This window comes from Rhineura floridana, chromosome 1, assembly GCF_030035675.1.
Source record: "Rhineura floridana isolate rRhiFlo1 chromosome 1, rRhiFlo1.hap2, whole genome shotgun sequence".
Lineage (NCBI taxonomy): Eukaryota > Metazoa > Chordata > Lepidosauria > Squamata > Rhineuridae > Rhineura > Rhineura floridana.
Genome location: NC_084480.1, coordinates 206,220,491 through 206,234,777, shown reverse-complemented (window position 1 = coordinate 206,234,777; position 14,287 = coordinate 206,220,491). Strand labels below are relative to the sequence as shown.

Below are 14,287 nucleotides of genomic sequence, written 5' to 3'. Positions count from 1 at the left end.
CCAAGATCGCTGGCATTTATCATGCCAGGAAGAGGGAAGGAGAAGCGGAGCGATCCGCACATTACCTTCGGAGTCTGGTGCTGAGCGTGTGGCTAGGAGGCTTAGCAACTGTCTGAGGGCAATGTGATGGATGGCGTCATTACGCGTACCGAAGATGGCAGCCAGAGGGATCTGGAGCCTCAGCGGGGAGCCCGCAGGACTGGAGGCGGGGGTGGACAGAGGCCAGCTGGAGCGGAGCTGCGCCCCCCCCTCCCCGGGCTGAGTTTTGGGATAGACTCAATGGGAAAGGAGATTTAAGGAAAGGGGAGGGGGGAGTTCCTCGAGCAGGCGACAGATTTCAAGTCCTGATAGGCGTCCGCGGATTCTGTTTGGCTGTTCTGCCTTTACGCAAAAGCGGCGAGGGGTTTTTGTGGATTTCCTCTTCTTTAAAGGCTTCAGGATGGCCACCAGGTGGGGGGCAGACAGCGGAGCCGGAGAGCTAGAGAGAACTGAAGGCTCCTGAATCGGCGAGGAGAGGGAGGAGGGGGTCAGACAGGGGAGGGAGGGGGGAGGGAGCGCTGCGCGTGTGTGAAACGGAGAGCGAGAGAGAGAGGCTTGCGCAAGGAAGAAGGGAGGGAGGGATGCTCAGGGCGCCGCTTCCAGATCGCTGAGGAGGTGGCCCAGGAGGAGCAGCCTCCATGAGCTCCGAGATCGGGGGCCCGGTGCCTCGCAGCCCGGCCTTGATGAGCCAGCAGCCGCCGCCGCCGCCCTCCGCCCTGGAGTCGCCCAGCAACAGCAGCAGCAACCACAGCAGCAGCAGCAACGCTTCCGCGTCCGCGCCGTCGAAAGCAAAGAAAGCCAGCTCAGGGCTACGGCGCCCGGAGAAGCCGCCCTATTCGTACATCGCGCTGATCGTTATGGCCATCCAGAGCTCGCCGTCCAAGCGGCTGACTCTGAGCGAGATCTACCAGTTCCTGCAGGCACGCTTCCCTTTCTTTCGGGGCGCTTACCAGGGCTGGAAGAACTCGGTGCGCCACAACCTCTCGCTCAACGAGTGCTTCATCAAGCTGCCCAAAGGTCTGGGCCGACCCGGAAAGGGCCACTACTGGACAATCGACCCGGCCAGCGAGTTTATGTTCGAAGAAGGCTCCTTTCGACGGCGCCCGAGGGGCTTCCGAAGGAAATGCCAGGCGCTCAAGCCCACTATGTACCACCGCATGGTGAACGGCCTGGGCTTCCTCCCTCAGGGCTTCGACTTCCAAGCGCCCCCCGCAGCCCCGCTGGGTTGCCACCCCAACGGCTACAACCCCCTGGACGTGATGCAGGCCGGCGCCTACGAGGCCCATCACGTCCCGCACATGTCGCCCAACCCGGGCTCCACTTACATGGCCAGCTGCCCGGTCCCTTCCAACGGCGGCGGCGCCGATTACGGGCCGGACAGCAGCAGCAGCCCCGTGCCCTCCTCGCCGGCCATGGCCAGCTCCATCGAGTGTCACTCGCCCTATGGTAGCCCCGCTGGACACTGGACCTCCTCGGCGGCCTCGCCCTATCTCAAGCAGCAGGGCCTGCAGCCGCCCACCCCCACGGCCTCCACGGGCATCCACTCCGGAGTGGCCTCCTACTCGCTGGAGCAAAGCTACCTGCACCAGAACGGCAGGGAAGACCTCTCAGGTACCAAAGCGAACCCCCCCTCCCCAAAGACACACAGGTGCACCACCCTCCGCACCTTTGCCCACCCTCGCCAGCCCGTTCGACCTGCTGGGATAGATAGATAGATAGATAGATAGATAGATAGATAGATAGATAGATAGATAGATAGATAGATAGATAGATAGATAGATAGATAGATAGATAGATAGATACTGGCTCTGCAGAGTCCTGTAACTTCTTCAAAGGAAGGTTCGGCTGAGCAACAGCCTCGCTCCCACCTGAGGATTTCATTGCCACTTACTTGACTGGCTTGAGATCTAGTCTCTTGAAAGTGCATTCTCCTGCTTACCTGGGATTCTGATCTGGGACGTTTAAGGGCGAGCAGGGTTCAGGCAATGGGCAGATGTGATTAAAAAGAATCTATTCGCTTGAAATCAAAAAGAACAATGGAGTAAGGTGTTTAAATTTAACTTTTTGGACTTGCAGTCAGGCTACTAAAGGTATAGACTCTCCCCACCTTCCCCAAAACACACACTCTTTAAGCTAGGGTGTCAGTCCCCTTGAGAAACTGTGGGTCAATTATCAGGAGATAATTGTTTCTATTTCTGCGAATCGATCTTGAGCATTGAGATGAGATTGGCTTTGAGGTCCCGTGCAGGCTTACTTGGAAGGAAAGGCCACTGGAATCAACAGGATTTATTCTAAGCAGAAGTCGTTTAGATAGGCCGGCTGTGATGTCTCGCGTCTTTGCAGTAGTTAAAGCATGGATCTACAGAAGATGTTATGGAGGGGGTGTAAATTCGTTTTTTAAAAATGTGCCAAAAATGTTGGATCCTTGAAGGAAAAGGAGGGGAAGCACTGGACAGCTGCTTCGGTTTCTGAAAGCGAAACCCTTGGCAGAAAAGTGGCTGAATATTTGAGGGTACCTACTGGCAGTGATCCTAAGCACGCCTACTTAGAAGTAAGTGGCTATGAAATCAAAGAAGGTTTTGGATCGGGATCTCAGATGGCCCCGTCACCCTAACCTCAAGATCGTGCATGTCTCATCTGCAGTGTGCGTGTACATATTTAGATCTAGATATGTAGATTAGATTGTGGGGTTTTGAGGGAAATTTTCTCCTATCGCTGTTGCGAAATCGTGGGAAGGATTTTTTTTTAAAAAAAGTTCTTCGCGGGAGTGGGGGTGGATGGGAAGAAATACAAAATAACCCCCTCCACTCGCTCAGGTTAAAGTTGTAGCTGTCAGATAACGCTGCCTCAATAACAAGCCCCGATGCTCGGTCTCCCTGATGTTTTCTCTGAAAACACCCGCTTTGACGTGAGAAAACAAAAGCTGCTTCCAGGGGGGAAAATAGACCTATTGTTCGAACAGAAGTAGAGCAGCAATCGGGCAATCGGGGGTGGGGGCGGGGTTGCCGAAGAGATAGATAATGTTTTCCCCTCTAAAAGAATATAGCTCCAGGCCATTCTTCTGACGTAAAGCCAGGTTCAAACTGTTTAAGTCGAAATATATATATATATATATTTACCTTGCTACATTATTGATCATAATCTTATTTAAATTTGAGCCCCTATCATAGCAACCAGTCGCTTGCTCGGCACTGCAATTTAATCAACTCCAGAGTTGTTATGATTATGATTATTAGGTCTAGATTAAAGTTTAGCCAAAGAGTTCCTTCCCCTCCCTCTAAAATACCGACAGGGGGCTTTCTTGGGTCTTGTAACGATTAGTATTCATCAGTATTCGGAGACTGCTATTCTAAGCCCATGTGCAGCCCATGTTTATGCATGTGTTTTCAACGGTAAGTCCCACCGTGGTCAATGACGCTTACTCCCAGGTAAGCCCTGTGTTGGATTGCAGGCTGAGTTTGGAAACAGCTTCACTGAGTTCAGCGGGGCTTACTCCCGAGAAGATATGTCAGGGGTCGGGTTTTAAAAGACTATGGCTGCAATCCTAAATAATACATATACTTTTCTTATGGTTATTTGGTTAGGATTTGAAGCCCTTTCCCTTTCAACTTAATAGAACTTACTTCTGTGTAAGCATAGTTAGGATCGCGCTGTGGACTATCTATCTATCTATCTATCTATCTATCTATCTATCTATCTATCTATCTATCTATCTATCTATCTATCTATCTATCTATCTATCTATCTATCTATCTATCCCTACAGCTACTGTGAAGAATCTGTGAAGAAGGGGACAATCCAACCAGAGTTTCGCACTTTTACACATTGACTTCAACGGGGAGGTTAAACGTCTGCTTAAACCTCTCCTACCCAAATCAGCGGAACAGTGCTTCACTTTGGCTGGATCGTGTCCCCTTTTTATAAAAAAATTGCTAAAAATTTAGCAAACATTCTAGGTCACAACTTTATTCCACGGAAGGTTCTTTTTTAAAAAAATTATCAGTCCTGAGAAAACAAATCACTTTAACAAATCACAAAGCGAGTCTTGCCATTGGAAGCAAAAATACGCTTGAGGTTTATAGCGGTCTAATTGGAAAAGAGGGTGAAATATTACCTGCATACCCCTCAGAGACGCGGATGGGGAGGTGGTGGAGGGAGGATAAATCTATTTGGATTTTCTTTCAAAATGCAAAAGAAGGTGCTAACATAAGATTCAGCCCAATTTCTATAACTGGAAGGAAATGCTCTGTTTTCCTCTCTTCGCAGTACGTTGGTTTTTAATACATACGTATATATGTGTGGCTTTTTAGAAATCTGGGTGGAAGAGACCGACAGAGGCGAAAATAAGGCATCGAAATGGGTAAAAGATGTTGGGCTCTTACGGGGGAAATTTTCCAAATAGCCCTTTTAAACGTGGGTCTCGGAGGTTAACTAAACAAAGACAGTCTGGGCTGGACCACACCGAAGGGGATTGCAGCTTGACTTAACCCAGATGAGAGCGAGGTCTTGTTCAATTTTATGGGAATTTCAACAAGTAACAAATACAGACGACCTTGTCCACTGCCTCGGTTTTCTTGTCGGCGACCTGCTGTCAATCATCTGCCGAATCCTTTTCTCAGCTCCCCCCCACACACACACACGGCCCGGCCCGGCCCCCAAATAACCTTCTTTTTTAGCTTGGGATCTGAAACGTGGAGTCCTTCCCTAGTGGAAATGATTACAGAAGGATCTCTGGAAGTTTTGTTTTTGTTTTTGTTTTGCTTTGTTGAAGTGAGAGGAAGAGAACAGAGTTGGACGAAAGCGACCTGGAGGGAGGTTAGGCTAGAGACCTTGGTTTCAGGCAGGGCCATCGCTTTTATTTTATTTTCGTCGCGGATCCTAACTACCCCTCGATGCTGATTCCCAATACAGTTCAGCCATTGACTTTGATGGGCTCTAGGCTGGACGGACGGGAAGTCCATTGAGTGTAAATGGGACTTTAACTGCTCGGTAAGGAATTGGGAGAGACGCAACTTAAAAGCAGACCCTCTCTCTCCTTAGGATCGACCAGTTTCCACACCTGAACACACCCAGTTTTCTTCTTTAAAACGACCCTTTCCTTGGTTTTTTTTTAAAGGATTGCATTCATTCTCTGAATTATCCAATCGATTCCTGAACACGCACTCGTTCAGAAGGATGTATCTTACTTCCGCTTCAAGATTATTTTCCCCTGAATTTTTGGGCAGTTTTGACTATTCGTTGTCTGGGAGTAGAGGAGGCAGCCCGACTCACAACCCGGTGAAAGCCGAACAGCACCCCCTCTTAAACACCTCGACAGTCCAATCCTATCCACGTCTGCCTACTCAGAAGTAAGTTCCAGGACTGTAGCCTTAGCGGGAACTGTCGGCTGCCTTCAGCCAGCCTTCGGGCGTCGGCAACGATCGGTTGGGCTGGGCTTTCTGCTCACCCTTTGGGATACTTAGATCCCGTTGAGGACTAAGGAATCTAATCGCCTTAACGTCCTGCAGGATTGCATACCTAATTACTCCGGGGTAGGCAGTCAATGGGACTGCTCAAAAATAAATAACCTGCTACAGCAGCCTTTCCCAACCAGTGTGCCTCCAGATGTTGTTGGACCACAACTCCCATCAGTCTCAGCCAGCATTGCCAATGGTCAGGAAAGATGGGAGTTGTGGTCCAACAACATCTGGAGGCACACTGGTTGGGAAAGGCTGTGCTACAGCAATGACAGTAGAGTTTCCTAAACCTCATCTGAATAAAACACTTTTTATCTGAAGGGCGGGGGGCGCTGAATCTAATCAAGAAACATCTGAAAATATTTACAGAATTAGGAAAATAACAGGAACAAAAGAAAGAGGAAAGATGCAAACACATCTCCTTGGAAGTAAACACAGCAATCCTAGGCATAGTCCCTGGGAAGGAAATCTCACTACATTAAATTCAACCAAGCCAGGGATGGGAGCCCTGTGGCCCTCCAGATGCTGTTGGACTGTCACTCCCGTCAGCCCCGCCCAGCATGGCTAATGGTCAGGGATGATGGGAGTTGTAGTCGGGCAACCGCTGGAGGACCACAAGGTCCCCAATCCCACAGTGCAGCCCCAAATGAGCATTTTATTACAGCGTTGAAACCAACGGTGAGGTTTGGTAGTACAGCTCTATGCAAAACTAAAGGTAAAATGACATTTCCGTAAAAGGGTGCACCACAGGGGTATGAGACGGAGGGGCAGAAGCCCAGCCCAAGATGCCTCCCCTCCCCCGCCAACTCGCCCGCTCGAAGGAAACCGCATTGATTTGCAAGGGAGGGTCCTTCGACTTACCAGGATCACCGCCTACTTCCTGCCCAGAAGAGTGGCACTGCACAACCAAGGAAATATGTTTAGGGATCAGGACCATAAATGAATCCCCTGGTTTAAAATCCTGGCAGACATCGCAACCGGTAACAAAAGTTCCGCGTTGTGAAGGTCTCCGCCCCGCGCTCAATACCAGGCGCTGCGCAGGCGCTGTTTTACGACCTGCAAGTGGAGTATTTTCCGTTCCAATTGATTTGTATCGGTCAATAAAGCCGCGTCAAATCATGCACCGTTTAGCGCCGAGGAGATGTTAAATCCCGGCCTCTTCTGAGCCTCCAGCCCTCCCTCCCCTAGAAAGGCCGAGCAAGATTGAAAACAGAGGTCGCTTCTTTCGGAGGCTTAGAGGGGAACAGAGAAGGGGGAGGAGGAGGGAGCCGGACTTTTCGCACACTGTTAAACGAAGTCCAACTGATGGAATCAGGGTTGCAATAAAGCGCGCTGGTTTCATTATGAGCATCCCAGGCGGGTTATTAGAAATCCAGAGAAATAATCGCTTTTGCCAAAGGGTCCGCTCCGGGGTGAGCAGAAGGGCAGGCGGGGGAGATAGAGACAGGGGCATTCTAACCACTACTCCGCAGCCAGCTGGATTAACAGGGAGGGAAGTGTTGGGGGAGGGAGCATGTGGAGAAAATTAGCCGGGGGATTCTCCACTTTTCCTCTCTCAGCCATCCTCTCCCCCGAAAAAAAAGGGAGCATTCTTTTTCCAACCTCAAAATCTGGTCCCAGGCTATGGTCTGAAGGCACATGAGGCCAGTTCCCTGATGAAGCTAAACAGGGTCAGGCCTGGTCAGTGCCTGGATGGGAGACCGCCTGGGAACCATATGTAAGCCGCTTTGGGTTTTTAGCATGAAAAGAAAGGCGGGGTATAAATGTAATAAATAAGTAAATAAAAATCTCTGCTAAAACAACTTTTTAACAGGTCGGCCAATATTAGTTATGGGGCGGTGTATCAGCGACGCCCTTCTTTCCCGACCCGTGCAGGCTTCGGCATGGGGAGGGGGCCATGTCTACCTGCAAGACACGGTCTCTGCCCTAGAAACCACAGCCCCGACTGGCAAATTACCCCTCCCGCCAGGATTCTTTACCTGGAACAAAGAAAGACAGAAAGGCATTGTGACAATGCCCAGGGGCTCTTCTGCATTTCCAGGGCCATGGATCTATTGCTCTGGAGCTCACTCACAGTCACTGGAGTCAAGTTCGGAGCCGGAGCCCTAGTGAACTGCCGCGAACTAGGAAGGTATGGATCGTGGTTTGTTTCCCCCCAAAACATCGACACCCAACCGCATTTCTGGGTGGAAGGCAAGGCTGGCTAGAAGGAAGCCTCCGCGTTCCCGTGCCAGGCCACTTTGAGCTGACCACTGCGGCCGGATCCATCTAGTGGTTACATCGATGTAAACTAATCGGCGTCCACATCTTACAGGCCGAGCCCTTGCGGGTTTGCTGAGTTTAATGGGGCTTGCTGCCAAGCCAGTGTGCTCTCAGGGACTACAGCCGCCACCCTCAGTTGACACCGTAGTTTCCAAGCCGTTTGTTTAGAATCGCCACGTTAGTTCCTGGAGGGTTGTTATTCTACAGATTCCAGAAATACCACAAGCATGTTGTTTACTGGGGGAAGAGGGGGATCCCATTCGTTCTCTCACTCGAGACGTTTAAGATCCGCATGGACAGTTAACTAAATTCAAGGAGTTCGCTTTAACTAGGTTGTGGATTGCGTCCCTGTCGCTGCGCAGAGTTGGCAAGAGGTATGGCGGATGAGAATGCGCCGCGACTTCCTACGCATTCACTTCTGCATTTCAATCCAGCGCCACCACATCCTTCATTGGCAAAGCCCTGGGCCGAAATCTTGACTGAGGTTTCCTGCCTTTTCCAAGCCCCTCACCCTGCTGATGTGAGCCTTTCTGTGGATTCGGAGGAACCTGGCCCAGGGAGGGTTTTGTTGGAATAAATGTCAGATTCCCCCCAGGATTTCATGCAGCAGCCTATATTGAGGCTGGGTTATCAACTTTGCTTTGATATCATCAGGGCTTTCTTCGAAACAATCAATGTGTAAAATCCTGTCGTTTCTGACAACCTGTATTATCCCAGTACAGGTGGCGATTCGAGCTTACCTTGAATACACGAAATCCTGCCACAGCTCAGTCATTTGCCGTGTGTGTGTGAGAGAGAGAGGGGGGGGGTTCATTGAGTCCCGCAGGTTTGAAATGTTCTCTCTCAAAGTAAGTGGGGCCCTTCGTATCTCCCATTATGCCTCACAACAGTAATAGGAACACGACCCGGAGGCTTTCAGCCCTACTGTAACTTTTATTGAGGACGGTTACATTTTGCTGTTACAAGCTTTTTGTGATGTCAACCGCCTGTGCGAGCAACTTCTGAAAGGCGATCAATGGCTGCCACAACTCAGGTCGATTCTGTTCTGTCCCTAATTTCTGGTTCAGCATTTCTCTCCCATGAAGGGGGAGCGGGAAGGTTAGTAATATGACTGCGGCTGAATGTTGACGGTGGAAGGAAGCTCCTTTTAAAATCAAGGTGCTTTACTTCAAAGCAAGTTGTTGTTAGGATTGGGATTACTGAAATGAGACAATATTGGATCGCAATCCATTTACAGTGCAGAATTCCCCATTTTACTGAACTGTGCACAAACTAGCGCACCGGCCCAGAGTACCTAGGATTAAACCGATCGAGGTAAATGGGACAGTGATCTACTTATCCCAGGCTGCAGTTCTATCCACATTTACCACGGAGTAAATTTCATTAAACACAGCGGGACTTACTTCAGATTAAAGGTGCATAGGATTGCACTGTGGGTAGCCCTGAAGGCAGTTTGTTACACCTGCCCCATGGGTGGATCGATTGCCGGGCAGTGGGAATTTTCAACGTTCATAGGAAAATTTAAAAAGGGAGTAAGGTCACAGTCCCGGCCAAGTCAAGACCTTGCTTTTAAAAAATGAAATAAAGCAAACTTTTGGTTGCTTCTAGGAAGAAAACCACCCGTAGATTCCTACAGCCACAGATCCTTTAAAGACTTGTATTCTTCTGACTGTCGCTATATTTATTACAATTATAGCCCGCCTTCCTTCCAACGAGCTGAAGACGGCTTACATGATTCTGCCTCCCCCCCCCGCTCTGTTATGTTCCTAGCAACCTTGTGAGGTAGGTTAGCCTGAGAGATAGTGAAAAACCGCGCGGAAGTTCACTCTGGAAATGGGGATTTTGAAACAGGGTCTCCCTGCCTCACACTTTGCTACTACGCTACCCCGCACATACTGGCTTCTCCCGGGGAACCGCTCGAGCTGTTTTGTGGACTCGCCCTCTTTCTCGCTTCCTCCACAGTGGGGCTGCCTCGATACCAGCATCACCCCTCTCCGGTGTGTGACAGGAAAGATTTCGTCCTCAATTTCAACGGCATCTCTTCCTTCCACCCGTCGGCCAGCGGCTCCTACTATCACCACCACCATCACCACCAAAGCGTCTGCCAAGACATTAAGCCCTGCGTGATGTGAACACTGACCTTGGGAGCCGTATTGAAAGAAGATCTGGGGGGAAGGGCAAGAGGAAAAGGCCCAAAGACTCGCTCAGAAGATCACACGCAGCAGGAGGACTCGCGCGGAAGAAGTCCCGGAGTTCAGCGCTGCTCTCGTCTAGCTTTCCTTCGTAAGTACAGCACACCAGTCCCGCAAAGCAACCCTGCATAAGGAAGCGGCGCCAGTGGGACGCACGCACGCTCCTTTTTCCGTCTCGCGAAACCCGATCCTAAGCCCGTCCCGCTGAGTTCAATGGGACTTACAGCGCAATTCTCTACGTCTCCGCCCAGAAATTAGCGCAGCTGAGCTCAGCGGGGCTTCCCATTTTAAGAGCGTGTAGGATAGCAGCCTTAGCCCCAGAGAAATGTGCATAGCATTCCAGGTCCATCCTATCCATGCTAAGGTGGAACTAAATCCTACCCCACCAAGTTCAATGAGGCCTATGCTCAAGAAAGCAGCTTTCCAGCGCAGTTCTGCGCATATCCACTCAGACTTAAATCCCATCGAGTTGAATGGGTCTTACTTCCGGGAAGGCTTAGCCTTGAAAAGATCTACAAGATAATGGGGCCGCAATCCAATACCTATTTTCTGCCTCTGTGTAATAAGAGTCCGAGGCCTAGTCCAAAAAGGTCCATGGCATAATAATGCTAAAAACAAAACAAAAAAAATTAGGTTGCCACAAGGCTCTGTTGTTTCTGTATAGGATTGCGCAGCAAGCCTCACTTGAACTCAGTAAGACCTCCCTCAGAGGAAAGCATGCTTAGGATCGGGCTGCAGTCAGCTCAAGCTGTAGGCAAAGGGCTCCTGTTTCCTTTGTGTATGTGTTTGGGTGAAAGGGCAGAAGGGAGTGACTGCAGCGCCCACCAGGGTTCTTCATCAATCAGCCATGTTCCTTTGGTATCCAGGCCTTTAAGATGGTGAGGCAGAAGCTTCAAAGAAATCTTGTGTGTTTTTTTTAAAGCCAAATGTAAACGTTTGATAAACAGCAGCTTTGGTTGGAATTTGCCAGCTTTTCAATTACACAGAAATGGGTTCTTTTTGTTTTTGTTTTAAAAAAATGCGCCTGATGTGCCACCATCCAAATAAAATAAGTTAGTGTTGAGTCCCATTTCATTTCAATTGGAGAGACTGGAACATGTGTTTTCCTGGAAAGGTGGGCTGCAATTTTATACACGTTTACCTGGGATTACGTGCTATTGAACTCAATGGGGCTTACTCCTGAGTAGAAATGTGTAAGACCCCACTGTTATGTCCCCACTGAGTTCACCTAAATTGTCTTCCAAGCAAGCTACGTAAGTGTACAATCAAACTCTCCCACTGAAATCAGTGAGAAGTAAAAGTGCTTAACTTTAACTGGTTCATACCTCTAACTTTTGAAAATACTTATTTCTTATTTTCTGCTACCAACCTCCCCATTGTTTTGGGTCTTGTTTTTTAAAGGGGAATATGGAAAATTGGTTGTGTAGCAAAATTTTGTGTTCCCTGTTCCTGTACCTTCTAGCTGTTATGGATTCAGTGTTAAATGCCCAGACCTTTCAAGGTGCCATTGATGAAATCAGCTCAGCAGCACCAATTAGTATTAATAAACATTGCTTTAGAGTTTGGTGTGTGTGTGTGTGTGTGTGTGTGTGTGTGTGTGTGTGTGTGTGTGTGTGTGTGTGTGTGTGTGTGTGTCGCTTTCAAGAAAGTTCCCGGGGTTTGTTTGTTTGTTTGTTTTGTTTTCAAATATTGCAACAATACCACGTTTGGGGTTAGTTTGTTTTCTTTCCTTTTTTTATATCACAGTCTTTAAAAATAATTATTTGAAATAAGTCTCGTGTATACTCACACACTATCGCTTTTAAACCGGAGGGTATAATTTGCACTTATGTATAACATTTGTCGGTTTGTCGAAATATTGTGATGTATAAAATTGTTGGGGTGGGTTTGTTGTTGTTTTTCAATAAAATGGATACGACAAGTGCGTATTTCCTTTCTCTTGATAAGTTCAACGCCTCCCTTTTTATTCCAAATTGTAACAGGAAAAGGAGCACACGTCTCATTCCTAAAAGGAAAGGTGGGAACCTGGAGGCGGATCCAGGAGGCGCTTTGACGTTGGGTCGTGTTTTCCCCCCAAGTGGAAGTAGAACAGATTTGCTTGGCTGCAGCTTTAAACAAACAAAATTCTGTATCCACTCCATCCCCAAAGTTTTATGTAGCTTGCTAATTTTAATAAAAAGTAATGGAGAAAATACTCTGATAGATAAAAGGTCAAAAAGCTCAATTTCAGAATTTCAAATCTAGTATCCTTGTCCATCAGTTTCCTCCCATTCTACCTCCCAATACAGGCCAGGTACAATCCAGGAGACTCCCATTTGCAACAAGGAACTGAAGGAAATTCGTTTCTCCCCTTTTAAGAGAGAGATTTTTCTTCGAGTTTGAGAGTTTAGTGTTAGCCAGGGAAGCAGAGTACGCCATGACGTAGAAAATGCTGGATCCATTATCTGTTTCCATGGACTTTCTTTTATTTAAAAAGCAAATTAGTCAGTTACCTGCTAGGCTGCAGTTCTGTGTCGCCTTTTTGTTGCAGTTAGACGGCTTTAGACTTTGAACGGTGGTGATGGCGATGGGGAGTGCTCTTTAGATGCTCATGCCCATTTCTGCCCTGACTTCAGCCAGCGTTTGGGGGCGCTCCTAGCCATTCTGCCGAGTGGGGCCCTATACCTCTGCCTCAAAGTCCTGGCCCTGGCCCTGACGGCGCTACCCATCACGCTCGTGCTCTGTGTGAGAGAGACTCTTCCTTGTTTTGCCCCCAGTGAGCATGGAAAGGAAAGCCGGTCCGGCCCACCTCCGCAGCGTGAACTCGCGTCCGGAGGGCCTCACCTCTCTGTTTCCTTGCAAATCCGTTTAGCGGGCCAAGAAGATGCTTCGGGAGGGAGACGCAGCTCCCAAACTCCAACTGCGCAGGATCCATAAATAAAGCAATGGCATTTTGACGTGCCTCCCCTTCCAAAGGAACGGCGTCAATTTACAGACCCAAGTGGGATGAAGAGCGCTTCATCTCTTTCCTCGGGCACACACCAACCCCGGCTTAAATGGGCGCGGATCTTTGATTTAAGGGCGGGGGATAAACTGAATTTAGGTTGCAATCCAATACACATTTACCTGGGACTAAGGGAGCTCAAATGAACCCAATGGAGCTTACTTCTGAGTAAACATGTATTGGATTGCAACCTTACTTGCAGAATTTACTCCCTCGAGATAGCGACTGCCTTATATGGCTTCAAGAATAGGTCTAGATAAATTCGTGGTGGTTGACCAGCGGCTGATAGCCACGCTCGTGGTAGTTAAGTGGTATAAGAGGCAAAGGAATGCAGGCGAGGTTACTTCTGAGAGGTAGCTGCTGGAGAAAAGGAACAGGACGGGGCTGCTTGTCCTGCCTCAGGCTAGCTGGCGTCTGTTAGAAACAGTGTGCTGCCCTAGACCACGATCTGACCCAGCAAAGCAGAATACCTATGCAGCTGACTGCATCACTAAGGGATGAATATCTAGCGGCAGTGAGGTGATTTAGACTCTGGATTTAACAGCCTTAAGGAGGTGTCTTCAGACGGGCCGGTTATGTATCTGACTTTATTTCCTTCAAAACGTGGTCATCCAGCCCTGGTGCATTTGGGGGCCCTGGGCTTCTGCCCTAAAGTCCGATCCTGTCGGCACCGCTGTACTCCAGTGCTCACCTTGCTCCTCTGCGCATGCGCGCGCTGAGAAACTCAGCTGAAGACAACAGGAATCCCACTCTGATAGTACACATATTTACTCCGAAATTCAGTGCCAACTCATTTCAGACAAACTGATTACTTCCTCTCGAATTTAAACTCTCCCTCACGGGAATCTTTAGAGCAAGGGGAGATTAAGCGCTCACCCTCTTACTTGCCCTCTCAAGCCCCTGAAAAGACATGTAGTTTCAGCTTATACTTCTCTTTCTCTGCCGCAGGATTGAGTTTAGCTGGGGGGGGGGGAGCGGTGTCTCTGTCCAAATCGCATCCCGCTCTGAAAGCACCTCGTGCTCCTTTCCAGGGGATTGCACCGTAGATCTTTTATAGCCGACTAAATGGCCTTCAGTGAAGAAAAGCCTTTGTCCCCAGCGCATTGGGAAGCAATCAGATCCATTGACTTACCAATGGGACTTACTTCCAAAGGTTCCAATTTGATGCGCACCTGATTGGGTGAGAGTGAGTTGGGAGCGATTCCTGATGAATTATAGGTGTAGCCCTGATCTTCCCACTAAACAGCCACCCACCCCCTGATTTTATGTAAGCTTTTCTTATGCGTAATACAACTAGGAACAATCATATCCTAAAAAGAAAAACAGCAGCTTCCTATTTAAAATCGGGCACCTCA

General features: G+C 48.8%; 1 protein-coding gene across 1 annotated transcript; it reads left to right on the top strand.

The window, feature by feature from the left end:
* Positions 1 to 677: 677 nt before the first annotated feature.
* Positions 678 to 10,288, top strand: FOXF2 (forkhead box F2). Its single transcript, XM_061586008.1, has 2 exons — positions 678 to 1,650; positions 9,720 to 10,288. Exons 1-2 carry the CDS (start codon positions 678 to 680, stop codon positions 9,887 to 9,889), a joined length of 1,143 nt encoding a protein of 380 aa, XP_061441992.1. The 3' UTR covers positions 9,890 to 10,288.
* Positions 10,289 to 14,287: the final 3,999 nt, after the last annotated feature.